Below are 19,166 nucleotides of genomic sequence, written 5' to 3' on the forward strand. Positions count from 1 at the left end.
GGAGATGAGAGGAAAGGGACAAGCAGGATAGAACCCTGGAGGAAGAGTTTTAAAAAATTAGGGAAAACAAAGGTAGGGACGTGATATCATACTCTGATAGGCAGCTCCTAGGAGGATCATGGGAAAAGGAAAAAGCTCCCAGGCACTGCTCTGAGCCACACCCCAGGTTTGAGAAGTCTCTCAGCCTCCTCTTCGAACAATTTCCATCACCCCTCCCTCCAGAGAAGAGCAGCAGACAACAGAGGGGGTAATATTCAGCGTTTTCCAGTTTAAACAAGAGCTATATAGAGTAAACTGGTAACAGCCAGCCAACATCACTCCCTACGAGACCTGGACTTGTAGTGCTGCACAGTGACTAATACAAGGGAGCTATTAAAAACAAGATTACAGCCCTCGTCAACCCAACAGGGAAAGCAAGTTCTCATAGAGAGAGATTCAAGACAGACATTTGGGAAACCAGCACTTTGTTACTAAGAAGAAGAAACCAAAAGAAAGCCCAAGAAAAAAATACAAGAAATCAGAATGAGAGATGAGTTCTGGTTGTACTGAAGCACGAAGGAAGACAGAGCAGAGGTGGGTTGTAGGGAGCAAGGGGAGGAAGCTGTCTGGCAAAGGGAAATGGTGGGGAAGGAAGGGCAAAGGGAGGAGGTGGCAACAGAAGCGGGGGAGGGGGAAAAGTAGGGAGCACATTTTAGAAGAATATTTTAAGTTAAATACAGAACTCTAATGTGAAGGACAAGTCACGAGGCAAGGTACAGCTCAAAGTTACGGCTCTGCATTTTCACCAACTCAACAACCTAAGGCAGCAGGGGAGGAGGGCCTGGAAATCCCCAGCATTAATTCCCACTTCCACAGGTGCCTAGAGAAAAAGACATGGGAGCTTCTCACAGGCACCAAATTGTGGCAAGTTTGGCACGTCTGACAGAACGGCTCCCTTGAATGGGCTCTGCTTCTGGAAAAATACTATCTACAGGGGAGCACGTTTACCTGTAGGGTAGGCCTGGCCGGGAATAGAAAAAGTTGCCTGCCCTTCTCTGCCAAGTGTCCCCAAGGCTGGATGAGAAGGAAGAATGGCTTCTCCAGGGGTCTGGTACTTTAGCTCCCCTGGCAGAGCTGCCTAACAGACTCCCTCCCTGCCCACTCCAGCTGCTTCAGGGAATGCCACTGTCACTCCTGCATCTCTCAGCCTCACTTGTATCTTATGCAAACAGGGACACAATGAAAGGGGAGAGAGTGTTCCTCTAACTTTTCCCTTTGCTTCCAAGTATATAATGAGTGGAACATAAAATTCCACAAGGCTTATCCTGACTGCTTCATCCTCCCCAGAAAAGGGATTTCTTATCTACATCACAGAGTTAAGTTCTCAGATGACTCCCAAGGGGTGAGGAGGGTATGCATCAATCCTTATGACCTGCGCCATCTCCTAGGAGAAAAGGAAAGAAAGCAAAAGAGAGGGTGTGCCATTCCCAACTTTGCCGAAGAAAAATACTTTTTAAAAGATGGGGAAAAAATGTGGGGAAAGAAGTTCAGAAATTCTGCCTTCTCTTTTTTGTTGGTGCTTTAAGGCTACGTGGATAGGAGGAATGAAAACAAAAGTCCAATCTAGAAGCAGCCAGGAAAGCTGGCTTGCAGGAAGGAAAGGAATACCTGATGAATGGATGGAAAGGTCAGGAGCAGCAAGACAAAAAATATAAAACAGAGGAGTGTGGCCATCTAGTTCAGCCACTCTGCAAAGAATAGTAGGAAGATGGTGATCTCCATGATTAACTTCCCTAAGACCCTGGCCAACCTTCAAGACTTTCTTGAGGCCAGGAGCTGAACAAAGTCTAGACAAGATTAATAAAACTTTCAAGGATGGATCTGATGAAGGCCGACAAGGCACAAGCTCCTCCTCCTCGAGAAGGGCAGAGAACCTTTCTTTTCTCCCTATCCCAGTCAAATTGTGCCCAAGCCAATACCAAGTTAGCCAATCAAAAACCTTTTAAAAAAAAATGGACATGTGTAGGAAGAAAGACAGAAATCTTGTCTCTCCACCAGATATCTTTCCCCCAATCTGATCTTTTTCCAATCACAGTTAGCTCTTGCCACTAGCTCCTGTTAAGGCAGGCCCTCTAACTTTCAGGGACAGGAGTGATCTGTGTCAATAAAAAAGGCACTGAAGGCAGGCTGGAAACACTTTTCAACCCACCCAGAAAATGAACAAGGGGTTGGAAGTAAAACCCCAGAATAAGAATGAGCTACTATGCCTGAAAATGGCAACTTGGAAGAGGCCACAGCACAGGATGGGGGTGGGGTGGGGAAGAAAGCAGGCCAGGTATGTACTTACTCAAAGTCCTCAAACTCCAAGTCGTTTCCCTCTACTGATGGGCCTTGGTTGTCTGAGGAAGAAGAGGAGGTGGAAGAGCGGAGACGGTTCTGTTGGTAGCGCATGGAGCGCTGGCGAATACTGTCTCTTCGAGAAAGATATTGGATCATCCTCTGGGCGTAGTATGCAGCAGGAGATAACCTGAGAGAGAGGGAGATGGACAGAGACAAACTAGCACTAAGGACAGCTCCAGCTCTTCCTTGCCACCTGCCCAGCAGCAGCTGCCTCCGAAGGCTCTCCCAGGCACCGGGAGGGTCCCTCACAAGGTCACCAGCTTCTATTCAGAGAGGTCGCAGACCAAGTCTGCTGCCAGAGTTGCCCAACAAAAGAGCTAAAGGAAGACCCTTTCTTCTTGGCATGCCCCAGGGAGCCAGCCAAACTTGCAGAGGTTTCCAACCATCTATCCAACCTCAGAGAGTTCTTTCTCTTTAGAATCTTCACCTCAGAACTCGTTACTGATTATCCAAAGATGGTCTGAAACACAGAGAAGAGAGCTACAGGATGGAAGCATCTGAGAGACAAAGGGCAGAAAGTTCCTTGTTCCTTGCAGTCCCAATGCCTGGATCAGGGAGGAGAGGAAGGGCACTAAAAAACAATGGCAGTGAATTAGATGACAGCCAATTCTTCTCTCCTTCTTCAGGATTTTCCCCAGAAAGTAATTATTTTGCTCACTGGTTCTTCAACATTTGACCTGGTGCTGCGCTCCCTACTTCCCCTCACTTACCACATCCCTTCTCTACACACACTCACTGACTCAGTTGGACCTTCTGGGTTACTTAGAGTGAGTGAGGGGGAAGGGAAAAGAAAAATCTTTTAAAAGACAACATCGAAGGAAGCTAGGAGAAATCTCAAATTCTAAAAGTGTCTATGTAGCCACTTGCAAATTATGAAAAGAGCATTGGCAAAGACACTTGTAGCACTCTATTTCACAGCTTAGATTCAGTCTATGTGGAAAACATGGTTTTAGCCAAAGGAACCCAAGAAAAACTTGGTGATAGGTTTGAATGTGACTAAGAAAGGTCTCTGTCATTAAGGGAATTATCTATCCGAACAACATCAGGTGAAATTTTCCAATAGGGCTGAATGACAACCTCTAGAAATGGAAAGTTCATATCCATAGAATATTACGCTGCATTTGGCACTTGGAATCCAAATTGCCTTTGTTAAATAGGTAGGGAGAGAGTGCACAGATCTATTGACCAAGAAGATAAATTATAAGAGATGCTTCCTACAGCTTTGTTAATTCCCCTGGAAACCTAATACTTCTACATGCTAACTACAACAAGAAAGCAGAGAATCCTGAGCTTCTCAAGAGAAAGAAGCCAAGCCACAATCGTTTCTATCCACCCCATGTCCTTCAGAATTCTATATTCAGGAACCATTTTGGAATCTCTCAACTTAAAAGATGGAAAAGAAAGAAGCAGAACAAGCTATGGAAGTAGGGAGAATGGAATTAAGTGCTTTTAAAAAATCTGCTCCTCTTTATTCAAAGTTTCACCTCAATTATTATACAAATAAATAAGCAGTAACAAAACTTCCCAAAATTATTTTAGTGCTTTTTTACTCAGAACCTATTCACTGTGCACTAAGAGCTCTCTAGACAACTAATGACTAAATGCAAAAGTATTTGTTAAGCCCTTATCATGTGCCAGGCACCATGCTAAGTGCTGGGGATACAAATACAAGAAAGAAAGTCAGTCTCAGAAACCATGTAGCAGGGGAAGAAAATTCTTGGCAAAATAAGAAAGCAATTAAATTCTATCATTACTTTTAGGACTTATGAAAAAAGGCAAGGAGTTCAAAAGTGATACATGAGACCTTTAACTTGACTTCACCTACTTGTTAAAGCTTTACATTAGAGAAGGAAGAAATTAAAACATGGTGATGAGTTAATAATACCATCCCTAAGAATTTAAACACAGAAAAACCACAAGGTACTTGGAGATGAGATTTAAATGTTTCTTTAAATCCTCACATTTTCATTTGAACACTCAAGGATAAAGATCTTATTCATTTTCAAGGACAAAATGTCAAGTTACCTGCTTCTCTAAGGTACCACATTCTCTCTCTCTCTCTCTCTCTTTTTAATGAATTAAAAGATCAGATGTAGAATAACCCAACAATTATTGTTGGAGGAAAAGAGGACAATTTGGAATCCTTTTCTATAGGACTTTATCCAGCCAAATTTTCTTTAATGGAGATAATTGGGACTAAGGGATAGCCTAAGACTGTTCCAGAGATTAGAGAGGTCATCAACTAAAAGTTTTCTCTCTTTCTCCCCCTCCACCCTCAAACTAAAAATCTCACCTCAAAAACTAATTTTCCCTCTTAGAGACTTAATAGCTTTCAGAAACTCACCCCCTCTTCTTCATGCTTCAATTATCACCTTTAGAGTAGGTAATTTTTATTTTAGCCACTGACTCAGACAGCATCAGATAAATCTGATTTTTTTTCTTATTTCTTAGGTATGGAAAGAACATCTTGCACTAAGAGAAATGTAAGAGGGTCACTATATCAGTTATCACAGATATATTTTTCTGGCTTCAGACACAAAAGTCCACAAGAGTAATATTGCAGCATCAAAGTTATCTCAAAACGGCACTACCTATGCCTGATAATCTTCCAGGTAAATCAACAATTTCATCTAAAGTGAAACTTTCAGTTCTCTGTGACTCACATTTCTAATCTCCCAGTCTCCCACATATTCACCCCATCATTCTTGGTCTAGCTAATGGCCTCATTTATTGACTCTTTGGATTTAATGTTTAGTTTTCTCTTCCTTTCTGAACATTAACAGAACTGACAAGCATATTCCATGGGCCTTAGAGACAGCTCTACAACCTTAATGTTTTGTTTGTAACAAGTATTTATTTATCTTTAGTAATTAGTTTCATGGAAGATCCTGAATTTAACTGATCCAGAATTGAGTCAATCTCAATGTTTTCTCTATAAAAACAACCAGTGATTACAGGAGAAACAAGAGCTTTAACAAAGATCTGCCCCATTTTCATTACAATCTCTTTTCCATCTCCTCTTCCAAATCAAACTCACTAAGATGTAACTAACTGAACTTTTTGGCTGACTGATTTTGACTTAAGAATTTTTCTGTAAAACTGATGATATGCCTTATTAAGCACATTTTCTGTCGAAAAATGCTGTCCCTTTGACTAGTAGCAGAGTACCAAGTGCTTCTCAGTCACGGAATGGCACGCAGCTTTGCTTCTGAACACTTTGTTTCCTCCCTGAGATCCTCTCGATCAGAGATTATTTTGCTGCTCATTCTTGTGGAGAAAGAGCTCTCCTATGAGATAAGCACTGTCTACCAAAGCTGTATTCCTACTGTTCACTTACCTGCTGTCTATGAGCTACTTCCCAGGCAAGTGAGCCACCGTTATGAAAACTGAAACTGAGGAGTAAAAGTACTGCAGTGAAAGCTATCCCAGGGGAGCAGAGATGGCCATTCACACAGCAGGCGCTGCTCAAAGGATCTACTCCCTCCCACCTGAGGTCGCTTGGGCCTTACCTCGCAGGGTCTGGATAAATGGGGTGTTCCCGGGATCCTGCTCCATCATAACGGGATAAGGAAATGAGGGAAGACTCCAGCAGCCTCCTAACAGAGATTAAAAACAGAAGGCAGTCCCTGTCAAACACCAACTCAGAGGTCATACATTAGGTAAAAGAGTGGGAGGGACAAATCAAAGTCCTGTTCCTGTCGCTTTCCCAGATGTCACTGGCATATCAGGTTCTATCACACCCTGTTTCTAAGCTAAACCTTTAGGGACACATAATGCCCACTAAAGAAGATGACAACTCAGGTTCCTGCCCCAGAGTTCCCAGATGGGACTCACACCACAAGAATTGTTTTCACTATTGTCCAGGAGATGCTCTTTCACAGCCATCTCTCCATTCCTTTACAAAACAGCCCAGGCAGGAGGCAGGAGTGCTTGAGCATAGCTACTTCAAGTCCATTCCTTCTAAGGACTCCTCCCTTCTGCTCCTCCTGCCCTGCCTGTCCTACCGTTGGCAGCAGTGTCCCCTTGGCACCACTCACACCCAACAATGACCGAAAGCAAGCCCTAAATAAAGACATCACCACTCTCAGAGTCTCTCCTTGCGAGGGCCTCAGACATCAGGGTCTCCCCCAGCAAACAAAGCTTAGAGGGAATGGCTTTTCTATGCCCCTGTAAAGAAAGGCATGTGGGAGACACATGATCTGCTCTCCGGCTGCATCTTGCGGGCACTTGGGGGAGCAGGCCACTGGCTTGCTGCCAGGCTCTTCGACAGAGACACAGGGTAGAAGCAGCAACCGATTTCTTCTAATCAAGTTACTTCACTTCACCTTGGGTGAAGGTTCAGTCACCCAATGGGCAAAGAGGTGGATCATCACAGCAGCCAGGTACCCAGAGCACTGTCCCAGAAGCCTGAGGAGCTACAGACTCCCCAATCCAACCTGTAGTTCTCACTCTCAGCAAAGACCCACCTGCCAATCTCTGCCAAATATGTTTTTGATCACATCAGACAGAAGGAGATGAACTTACAAACAAAGATGACAAAGGCTTGAGAAATATATGGAATAGAGGATAAAGGAAAGGACAGAAAAACTCAAAATAAAAGACAATAAAATAAAATCGACAATTTTGGCCAAAAAACAAACCAAACATAAAAACCCAAACACCAAAAAGTCTATTCTGGGCCTCCATGTTATGATTATTCAAGACTTAAAAAACAAGCACTACAAGTCTACAGTGATGATGGGTAGGGGAGGGAGCAGGGGGCAAGGGAGGAGACAATGAACTCAGCAAGTCTTTGAGCAAATGACTTTTCCTGGGCCAACAGAGCAACTTTCCTAACACAACCTGAAGGCAGGGCTTCGCCAGCGCCAGCAACAAACCCTCCTTCATGAGCCAGGATCATCCAGCACCCGGGGGTGATGCTGTACTGAGGACCATGGGGGAGGTAACCTCAAATAAGAAGCTCCTAAGAGAACCTAGTTCCCAGGGGAGTGGGTGCTTTAAACTAGGAGCACTTCCATGAATCCTGGAAAAACTCTTTCTATAGAATCTTCTCTAACTGCCTCCCATTGATTGTCTCCCATGATACTAGGAGACAATTAAGATGAAATGTCAGTGCCCTCAGAGGCTGGCCAGCTCCCCAGAGCCTCAATGAGGTGCCTACTTCTGGGGCTCTTCAACTGCTTAGATGGTTGAGTGGGTGGCCAATTCATTTCAAATCTGCAGAGCGACAATGAAAGCAGCGTATACAGGAGTAGGACAGCAAACTTTAGCACCCCTGGCCCACACAAAATGAATTGTATCTAGCAGAAACTTCATAAATGTTAACGGAATGAATTAGTCTCATGCAAGCCAGATATGTACCAAGAGGGAAAAGTCCCCAAACCCTGTGATTTTTCTATTTCAGACTGGTTGACGGAAACCAATCAATGAACAAGCATTTAAGTACCTCCTGTGTGCTGGGCACTGGGCTGGGGATAAAAGTATAAAGAAGGAAATAATCCCTACTCCCCATGACATGAGCCCATGGCACTGTCCTTCACCCTTTTCTTCACGGTTTATTGGGAAACTGGTCTCTTTGATGTTCTTCTTACCTCTCTATTCTTCTGTCTCAAGAAACATCATTCTCAGATCTCTCTGTCTAGTGCTCATCTCTGTTCCAAGTTTGCATCTCCAATTGCTTATTGTGCATCTCAAACATCCTCCACATTTGGGATCCTTCCTTTCCAGTCTTTTGCTGCCTTGTTCCCCCTTCACATACTCTGCAATCCTGGAACTATTGATCTCCTTACTAACACAACCTTCCTGCCTCCAAAGCATAGGCACTAGCTGGCTCCTCTGTCTAGCACTTTCTCCAGCCAAAATGCCACCTGCTCAAAGAATCCTTTCTTGGTCCTCCTTTTATCTGAGAATAAACCCAATTTATCCTGTGCATAGTTTGGTTATACATAACTGTTTGCTTTGTCTTCCCCCATTAGTCTGGGAGCTCCTTGAGGGCAGGGACAGGCTTTATGTCCCTAAAGTATTTGGCACAAGGCAAGAATTTAATAAAGGTTCACTGTAGACTAGACATTCTAAAAGTACAGACAACAAATGCACATATAAAGATATTCAGCACAAATAAAAAATTAACATATGCACATATGCAAGGTGGGCATCAGTAACAAAGGATACACAGAGGTTGAGAAGAATAAAGACAGAAAAAAGATTTGACAATTGAGAGATCATGGTAACAGAGAAGTTTCTGTTAAGTAAGGAAGTAGGAACCCAAACCTCAAAAGGTTCAATAATATCTCCTCCTTTGAGGTCCATGCTGTTCATTTCTAGAAGCCAATCAAAATCCTCCTATCTCTTGTCCACAGACCTCCAGGTCACTTCACTTTCTCAATGAGCACAGGACATGGCTCAACATTTTTTCCTCCTTTTCAAATCCTGTCCTAATATTTGGGAATTTCAAAACACACATATGCACACGCATGTGTTTTGGAAATTGAGTAAATTAAGGAATTGATTGAGATATAGATACAGATAGGCATGTACCATTCTCAATCAGTTCCTTAACCTACTCAATTTCCATTATTTACTCTTCAAATCTCACTTCACAGTCACACAAAGTAGGTCATACTCTTGATCTTGCTATCAGTCACAAATGTGCCTTCTCCATATTCAAGAATTTCAAAATTTCAGTGCCCCTGTCTTGTCTTTCACTACTGTTATCAGATGAAGAGATAGCCGATAGCCTTTATCCTTACCAAGGTTAATCCCTTTACCAGCATTAACAGACCCCATTTTATCCCACTTCCTTCAACAAATTACCACTTCTATCTTGTCTGCTCTCCCACTTCTCTTCAATCTCTTCCTCTCTACTGACTGTATCTCTACTGCCTACAGATATCCCAGTGTCTCTTCCATCTCAGCTGGCTACTGTTTGTCTCCCTGCTGTAGTTAAACTCTCTAAAAAAAGCTGTCTGCAATAGGTGCTTCTTCTTTCTCTGCTTTTACTGTCTTCTTAACCTCTTACAATCCGACTTCTAACCTCCTTTCCCTGGAACAATTCTCTCCAAAGTTACCAATAATCTCTCAGTTAAATCCAATAGCCTCTTCTCAACCCTCTGTCTGCAGCTTCTGATGCTGCTAATTACCCTCTTTGTTCTCAAAAAATGCTCTCTTCTCTGAGGTTCTCCTCGTTATCTTCCTTTCTTTCAGACCAGCCTTTCTCAAATAATCTTTGCTGGATCCCATCCAGATCATACCCTCTAACCTTACAGAACCTCTGAAAGCCCTCTTGTTTTCTCTCCATAACCACTTCACTTGGTGATCTGATTCATCCCATGGAGTGAATGATCCCCTCTATGCTGATGATCCACAAATCTAATTATCCTACTCCAAACCTTCCTGCTGACCTCCCATCTCGAATCTGTCAGACTTCTAAAACTAGATGTCCAGCAGACACCTTAAACTCAAACAAAATTCATTGTCTCCCTTCCTCTCCACTTCTCTTCTAATTTCCTAATTACTGTAGAATCCTCCCAAAACCTCAGGCTTACAACTGAGGGAGTCACCCTCAGCTACTCCCTATCCCCCCAAATTCAAACTGTAGCAAGGCAAGGCCTCCCAATATCACCTTTGTAACATCTCTTGAACATGCTCTTTTCAATCTTCTGACACTCCACCACCCTGGGATCACTACATACCTGGTTACTGTATGTAACTGGCTACTGGGGAAGTCTATTAGCCTAAAGCCTTTCTCCACTCTCCTCCATTCATCCTCCATTCAACTACCCATAGTGATTTCCCTAAACTGCAGGTCCAACAACGTCACTTTCCCATCACTCACAGTCATTTCCAGGTTCTCCTACAAAATCCTCGGTTTGGCTTTCAAAGCCCTTAATGAGCTGCTTCATGATTGCTTTCCAGCCTCCACCACAGACTCTGATCTGGGGACACTGGCCTCCAGGCTTTTTCCCTGAATAAGATAATTTATCTCTTGACTCTGGGCATGTACACCATGCTGGGAATGTGAGAGACAACCAATGAGGGGAGTATATATATTAATGGAAAAGTAGGCAAAAAGCCTTCAGCTCCTCAGCTGAGAATGTGACCTCATCAAGACACTGATCTACCTCCAGCAATCTGGACAATAGAAACCACCTCTAGCCAGACCACTCTGGTCAGTTTCTCCTTTCAGGAGCAGTCACCTTAACTTCTAATGGAAGGCTCCAAGGACAAGAGCTTATTTCTTCGGAATCTTCTTAAGATAATTCCAATGGAAGCGAATGTCTCCTGGAATGATCATGCTGTCCCAAGTTTCATTTGCAATGAGGTTGACACAAGGGTTCTGTAGACCTTCAGGTTGGCAGTCAGTCTAATACTTTTCCCCTCCCACACTTTCATTCAGAGCTTCCCAAACATTGAGCCAGCTCTGGCAAGATGTGCATCAACCTTATCATCTATGTATACATCCCTGGCAAGAATACTGCCAAACTTCTCCACAGCATTTGCTGTAACCCATGGATGGATTGGGGGGTGGGGAAGGGTGCTTGCTGGTGGAAAACCTTTGTCTTCTTGGCATTAACTTCAGCCAAAATTAGCATAGCAACCAAGAACTGATCATCACACCCTGTTGCATCTACCTGAGTCTCAGGAGCTGCACTGAATGCACAATCATCTAAGGACAAAAACCTGGCACCAATTCTCCCTCCACTTTAGTCTTGTCTTTTCAAGTTTCAATTTAGTCTAGACTTAAAAGCTAATAATATGCTGTAAGTGGGACAGCTGAGCTTAATGGTGTCGACGGCCTAACACTGCTGAGAACATCACACGGGGAAAGTTGGTCAGTTGTGTCACATCAATCTCACGATGGCATTCTTGCACAGGTTCTGGTGATTCTCTTGTACTTTCTTATCCTATCAACATGTTGAAAGAGAGCTGTGTGCTTGCTCCCATGCGTTTTACTATATTCTTACATGATGGTGATGATGATGATGGTTTCACCTGACACATAGCACGTACTTAATGCCTATTAACTTTCTACTGGTTCCTGGCAGCTAAGTGGCACAATGGATAAAGCACTAGGCCTGGAGTCAAAAAGACCCGCTCTCAAATCTGTTCTCAGATAATTTAAGTTAGTGACTGGAGGCAGGTCACTTAACTCTGTTTGCCTCAGTTTCCTCATCAGTAAAGTGAGTTGGAGAAGGAAGTGGAAAACCACTCCAGTATCTTTCCCAAGAAAAAGCCCAAATGGGTTCCAAGAGTTGGATACACCTAAAATGAGTGAACAAAACAACAACCATATGCATATTGAACAGTTCAAATTCCAAAGTCTCAAATAGTGTTTCTATTCCCATAAGCTTTCGGCTCTTCCCAACTTATTTCTCCCAAGAGCACTACTATTCGCAGTCCTCAGGGCCTAGAATGCAGTCACCTTCCTCCTCATCACTAACTCTTAGACTCTTTCATTTCCTTCAATATTCAGCTCAAATGCTGCCTTCAACACTGACTCTTTCTTGACCTTCCCAGACTGGTGGGGAAAACTGGTGTTTTCCTTCTGTCCAGGCAAAATGCCTTATTTGTAAATATTGACATATATTCCCTTACTGTCTTCCTTGACTGAATGCAGTAAATCTTTATGGAAAGGACCGATTCCTTTTGGTCCCTGTATCCCTAATGCCTTAGAATAGTGCCATGAATGCCCATCAGTTGGAGAATGGTTGAGTAAATTGTGGTATATGAATGTTATGGAATATTATTGTTCTGTAAGAAATGACCAGCAGGACGAATACAGAGAGGATTGGCGAGACTTACATGAATCGATGCTGAGCGAAATGAGCAGAACCAGTAAATCATTATATACCTCAACAACGATACTGTATGAGGATGTATTCTGAAGGAAGTGGATTTCTTCAACAAAGACAAGATCTAACTTAGTTTCAATTGATCAAGGATGGACAGAAGCAGCTACACCCAAAGAAAGAACACTAGGAAATGAATGTAAACTGCTTGCATTTTTGTTCTTCTTCCCAGGTTATTTATACCTTCTAAATCCAATTCTCCCTGAACAACAAGAAAACTGTTCAGTTCTGCACACATATATTGTATCCAAGATCTACCGTAATCTATTTAACATGTATAGAACTGCTTGCCACCTTTGGGGAGAGGGTGGAGGGAGGGAGGGGAAAAATCGTAACAGAAGTGAGTGCAAGGGATAATGTTGTAAAAAATTACCCTGGCATGGGTTCTGTCAATAAAAAGTTATTTAATCTAAATAAATAAATAAACAAACAAATAAATAAATAAATAAATCCAATGGAGGCTCAAAAAAAAAAAAAGAAAAAAAAAAAGAAAAAGAAAAAAAAAGAATAGTGCCATGAGCACAGCAGACATTTAGCAAACACTTGTAGATCGCCTCATCAGTTGAAGAAAATGAGTATGTTAAGGGTAGAGAAGAGCACCAGCATGGGGAATGTGATAATTATCTTCCAGTCTTTAAAGAGCTCTCACAGTGACAGAAAGGCTGGTTTTGGCTTAGAGTTCCCCACAATGTGAGGGGCTGTCACCTCAGGAGAGAACAGCTTCTTCCTTTACAGATGGGGTGACGTGGGGCAGGATAATTGAACTAGACAGCTCCTGAGGTCCCTTCTAACCCAAAGAACATGGTTCTGAAATGAAAAATGGATGAGATCAAGTTTAGGTATCAGCAAAAAGGAAGGTGGCTTAGAAAGAAATAAGATGCATGCTTTTTCCCCATTTGATCTGATTTTTCTTGCACAACATGACAAATAGAGAAATATGTTTAAAAGGATTGTACACGTACAACCTATATCAGATTACTTGCTGTCTTGGGTAGAAGGTAATGGAGGAAAGAATGGAGGGAGAAAAAATTTGGAACGCAAAATCCTACAAAAATGAATATTGAAAAATACCCTTACAAGGATTTGGAAAAATAAATACTATTGAGAAAAAGGAAAAAAAAAAAAAAGATAGACATGAGATGGCACCTTGATCAGAAGCAAGTAAGCTGTATCTCTTCTTTCCTTCCACTCCTGACTCTTAAGCACCTTGTCCCATCCAACCTGCCCTTCAATTTCCTCTTCTTTCCTTGCTCATTCCCTCTCTGCCTAATACACATGCTCAGGCCTGCCCTATCCCAGCTCTCCTCCTACCTCCGTGACTCTTCTTCTCTAGTTGCACCTTTTGCCATCTTGGAAATGTAGGCATTAACTGAAAACTGTCCTTAGCTCCCTTCTCTCTCTGTACATAGTTTCTCCTTTGGAAATCCCACCTACCAGCAAGGCATTTAAATTGTCACCTCTTCACTGATGACAACCAGAACTCTTTAGCCCAGACCTCTCTCCTGATCAGAATTACAGTTTCAATTGCCTGCTAGACAGCTCTACCTGACTCTTTCTCCTACACATCAAACCCAAAATTCACATTTTCTCCTCCCAAAAAGTTCTCATTCCCTTATTTCTATTCACTTTTTCCCTAGTTACTCAAGTACAAAACCTGTCATCTTTGAATCTTCCCCCCTTATTTGCTCCCCACATTCAAAAGACTGACAAAATTTGTCAATCCCCTTTCACAACTATCACCCTAGATTCTTGTAACCTGGACTACTGCAGGAGTTTCCTCTCCGAATTCCCAGTGTTTTGTTTCCATTCCAAGCTATCTCACCAACATGCCGCTATCAAAATCCAAGTTCTGCAGCGCTACTCATATCACTCCATTGGTCAGAAACCTTGAACGGCACCCCTCCCCTCCCCTCCCCCACAAACCAAATAAAGTCCCAATTCTGTCACATTTAGAGTATCTTCATAATGTGGTCCCAAAAATACATGTCTGATTTTATCTCCCACCATTTCCTGCCATCTAGTATCAGATCCAGTCAAAGTGAACTAATCCTTGTCACCTCAATATGCTCTGTGCTCTCTGATGTTCATGTCTCTGGTATGACCTTTTCCTGAAATGTCACACTCCCCACCAATCCCATCTCAATCTGTCATAATCCCATTTGCCCTTCAAGACCTCACTCCAATAAAATAGCTAATATTTATTTAGTGTTCCCAGGTTTATAAGAGGCACCAGGCACAAAGATCACAAAGATGGCCTCCAAGTCCAGAAGGCCTAGAGTCAAATCCCATCACTGACATACAACGGTCACTTGTCACTTGTCCTCTCTCAGTGCTCCAGGCCAATGCTGTGAAATTCAAATAAAAAACCAGAGGCCACTGATCTGGACAGAAGGATCTTTGCAGACCATATGTAAACTTAGATTCAAAATATACCGTTATCTATGTCTTGTTGGATTTAATTTTTAAACTATCTCCCAATTACATTTTAAACTGGATCAAGCCACCCTTGGGAGTGTTGTGGGATGAGCCTCTGCCATCTCTGCTGCAGACAAGGCTCTAAGACGATACATAACAGTAGGTATTGCCCGCATCAGCAGCAGAGGTTACCTGCACCTCTCACATCAGAGGTCTGGGCTCCATCCCAGTCCTAAAGTTTGCACAGCAATTTTCTCAGCAAACACCTAGAGAAGAAGTCCAGGGGGGAAGCCGGCTGGCCCAGGATCCCACAGCTCCTACGCGGCAGAGCCGACTCCCACCCGGCTCCCTCTGAGCCTGGGCCAGTCTTTTGGCTCGGGGCCTCAGTGCCCAAAGGAGGATAGAAACACGGGCACTATCTGCCGCAGAGCGCAGCCATGAGGACTAAAGGAGATGCCAGACATAAAACATTTGAGGGGACTTCCGTAAGCACGAGCTGCCTCCAAATGCTGACTGTACCAGGAAACCTCTCTGAGGCCCTCAGTCCAGACCGAGCTTGCTCCTCTTAACTTCCACCTTACCCCAAGTCTCACAGATTATCTGTGACTATTCACGTGGCAGAGCAGGGGAAAGAGGGCCTCGGCTTGAATCTGGCCTCAATTTAGTTGTGTGATCCTGGCCAAGCCATTTGGCCTCTGTTTCCTTATCTGTAAAATGGGGATAATAATAACATTTACCTCCCAGGACTATTGTGAGAATAAAATTAGATGATGTTTGCAAGCATTACAGAAGTGCTAGCAGTCATTTTCTTAATCTTACCGGTTCTTTGAAGGAAGGGGCCACGTTTTATTTTTCATTATATACTTTGCAGCAACAGGAAGATTATAAGTATTCAATGAATATTTGTTAAGTCAGCACATGAATCAGCACACCATGATGATAATAAATGCAGAACTCATTCAGTACCCCTGGATGACCCGATGGCTCTCACCAGAACGTCTGCAGGCCGGCACTGAGGTTCACAGAAATCATGTAGAGAACTTATAAAAGCAGGTCAGGTGGAAGTGCTGACACAGTTGCCCTATTAAGTACATTATGTTCTGGTCCCTATGAGACTTATTAAATGAGGCAGTTAGAGGAAAGCTCCTTGCCCAGGGATCTATCCCAGATGCTTCTATACAACAAGAGATGGGGGTAGGGCAGAAATGGCTGTGTCCAGGAGAGAAATGAAAGGCTCAGAGGGCAAACACAAACTTGTCAGTCATTTCTTTCCTCCTCTGACTTCTGCTCTGCAGGCCCCATGTCTCTGCCTTGGCGCATGCCTGAGCGTGAAGATGACAAGCCCTTACTCTTTTGTAAAAAATAATTGTGTGTTCTGAAATGACACCTCTATTATGATTTCCAAATTGACATATCTTCTTTAAAGCAGAGGCATCCAAGCCTCCCTCGTTTCACACACTGGCAATTAGTGTTAAGTTACCCGGCAATAGGCACTTGCTCGGCTGTGGGCCCGTGTCCTGTGATCTGACTCTAAGAGTGCACAGCCTGGCTGCCAACAGAGCCCAAATCGCCTGGATGGTTAAATGTGGCCTGCTGTGGGCCAGGACCCATGCAGGGTAGGATAGCCCCAGGAAGAAAACGCTGGCAGACAACCCCTCACCCGCCCCTCTACCTTTCACTCTCCACTGCCTGCTCAGAAGGGAAATGAGGCAAGATTGCCTGGGATGGAACAGCACCATTTTACTGCTCATAAATAAGAAGTTGTGCTGAAAACAGTACCTTTCATCAAAGGAACCTTTTATAAAACATAAACAATCTTCCAGGTACCTTTGCATGGTGGGTGGGTGACAAGTACTTTTGTAGAGATAGGATCAGAGACTTAAAAACCCTCAAGCTCAGTTCCAGACAATCCTGCTCAAAAAGCAGCACAGACTTTAAATAGGGTTAGGTCTAAAACAAAAGCTCAATCTTGATAGGCCATGAAATATAAATACACTGCTTCTTTTCTGATAAGAAATGCTGGATTTATTTCAGATATACCTGGGAAATGGTCCTCTCCTTGTCACTTAAAGTCCTTCTAAGGATAATATTATTTTAAAGGTCATATTTTAATTTGCAACTATCTTTATTCTAATTTCAGCCACACCTGAGCTAATCTGCAAAGCTTCTGTATTTATCTGAGGTGACTCCCAAAGAGTCAGCTATTAGTTCTCCAATGGAGAACTAAGGCTTAATAATACTCTGGCCAAGGTACATGAATCTTGATAGAAGGCTCCCCCAAATCCAAGCAATCATTTAAAGTGCTTGGCAACATAGAAAATGTTTCTCTCCATAACAACAAGAAAAAATCATCAGGCTAATTTGAATCTGCACAACCACACTGAGATTCTGAAAGGTCCTCTTCAATCCTAATTCAACAAAGAACACACTGGGGTATTTGTTAATGGCTTTAATAAGGAGCAAATGAGTTTACCCTTTAAGGGCTTATTTTTCACCTTCACACACACCTAATATCCAAATCTTTACCTAAAGTGGTTAACCAAAGAATGACACTCCTTTATAACACAACACGATTATAAACCTGGCCTACATGGAAACGCTTTATGTTATGAAGCACAATCTTCAAGCCAATCTTAGGAGAACAAGAAAAGAGTTAGCAGATCAAGCGAAGACAACAGCAAGAGAAATGGGAAAGGCACAGCAGGCAAAGTCTTTTATTAATCAGAGGCAAAGAGGCAGCCCTCCTGGCTAGTGTCTGCTAAAGTAAAAGGATTTCAGGAGCCTACAGAAATAGAAGGGAAGAGATTCCAACAGAGACCTGAACAATTCCCAGCCTCCACACTCCAGAGTCGGCACAAAGACCCAAATATAATCATCTTCCCTCCATCAGAGAAGCCTCTTCTGCATGGCATTGGACTTGCAATGTCTCCCATCTCTGGAGGCATCTGATGTAGTTTAACCATCCACAACACACCCTTGGGGCCCTCCACCCCCTTAAGACTACCCTGATCCCCAAATGACATTGGCACTTAGTTCCATTGGTACCACTGAGCCACCATTTTGATCCGTCTAGACAAAGTGAAACTGTCACAAATGATACCTAAAGTACAATTAACAGAGAAAACTGCAATTTCCACTCTCCACCCCCGTTCCCCCAAAGAATCCATCCTCCAGCTTGTCAATCAATACTGCCATAATGAAGATTAACTCTGTAAAGCCTGGGAGATACTTAATTCTCAACCTGGTAAAACATTTCATCTTTTAAAAAAATCACACACACACACAATTACCCAAAAGTACAAATTGGCCCTTCCCTTCTTTCAGGTATCATGAGTGCTAAGCTTCATGGTCTGGGAACCTAGTAGCTTCTGTATGTGTAAAAAAATCTTTACAAATGGCCCTCTACCCAGTGTGATTTTATTGTGGAAAAAGAAACATCAAGACAAAGAAAGACAAAAAGAAAATAAAAGAACAAAGGGGGGAAAATCCAACATTCAAGAAAGCCAGCAAAACCCAGGCAGTACAAGTAAAACCAAAGTGGGATACAAGGAGAACATGCTGTAAGAAGAGACTGGCACGGGGGGGGGGGGGGGAGGGGGGCTGCAAAGGCCCACAGTTCCTGCTGCTAAATCTCCAGGCTGCCTTTACAGTGCTCCAGAGACAGGCCTCAGCCACCCAGCCCTATATCATCCTTCTTGCCGTGGCCCATAATTTGAAGGAGGGAAGGACCTTGCAGGAGAGAAAGCATTAGTACCTGAACAATTATGAGATGAAATGACAATTAATAAACCAACTACAAAACTAAATCCACTTACTTAGTAGGATGTTCACCCTAAAGTAATGATACCCCTCTAAAAAAGTGAAGCTTCGGCTACAAAACACAAAGACACAAATAAATCCTAAAATAAGGTTCTCCATGTATTCATCTACTGGGGCCAGAGGATCTTTGAAAATGAGCTCTTGGGTGTATCATCAACAAGAGAAAGCTAAACTAAGGAAGGTTTTCTGTTATTCAGTTGAGATTTCAGGCTGCAACATGCAACTTAATGTTACTTTCTCCCAGATGATATGACTCAGTCTCAACTTGTACTCAGGCAAGACTCTGAGCTGGCCACAGAAACCCTGTCAGGGCTGGGTTCCCTCCGTCCCCTGTTTTCGTGCATAGCAGTGATTAGTCAATTCTGTGGTGGAGGGACACAGGCAAAAATGTTTGTGGCAGCCCTTTTTGTAGTGGCAAGAAACTGGAAACTGAGTGGATGCCCATCAGTTGGAGAATGGCTGAATGAGTTATGCTATATGAATGTGATGGAATATTACTGTTCTGTAAGAAATAATCAGGAGATGATTTTAGAGAGGCCTGGAGAGATCCAAGCAGGCTGGCAAACTGCTTTCTGCTATTCCCCATCTCCCTTATTTTTACCTGATACAAATGACTAAAGAAGTAACAGCAGTCTTACAACCCAGCCATTTCCTAAGGTCCCTTTAGGGGAAAATACTTCTCTTAAAGTATTTGGTTTAGGCCAA

At 43.0% G+C, this 19,166-nt stretch overlaps 1 protein-coding gene across 9 annotated transcripts in view; it reads right to left on the minus strand.

Annotated features, from left to right (window-relative positions):
- AMBRA1 (autophagy and beclin 1 regulator 1) overlaps positions 1-19,166 on the minus strand; it is a 168,514-nt gene that overhangs the window by 99,562 nt on the left and 49,786 nt on the right. For 5 of the 9 annotated variants that reach the window (XM_031943015.1, XM_031943013.1, XM_031943014.1 and 2 more), the window contains 2 exons: positions 5,889-5,975; positions 2,327-2,506 (listed from right to left, as the gene is read on the minus strand). The exons of 1 other annotated variant lie outside the window; for it this stretch is intronic. In XM_031943015.1, coding sequence (XP_031798875.1) covers positions 2,327-2,506; positions 5,889-5,975 — 267 coding nt within the window. The remainder of the gene's footprint in view (positions 1-2,326; positions 2,507-5,888; positions 5,976-19,166) is intronic. 3 more of the 9 variants (XM_031943016.1, XM_031943020.1, XM_031943017.1) reach the window with 2 other exon arrangements.

The sequence above is a fragment of the Sarcophilus harrisii genome, chromosome 6, assembly GCF_902635505.1.
Source record: "Sarcophilus harrisii chromosome 6, mSarHar1.11, whole genome shotgun sequence".
Lineage (NCBI taxonomy): Eukaryota > Metazoa > Chordata > Mammalia > Dasyuromorphia > Dasyuridae > Sarcophilus > Sarcophilus harrisii.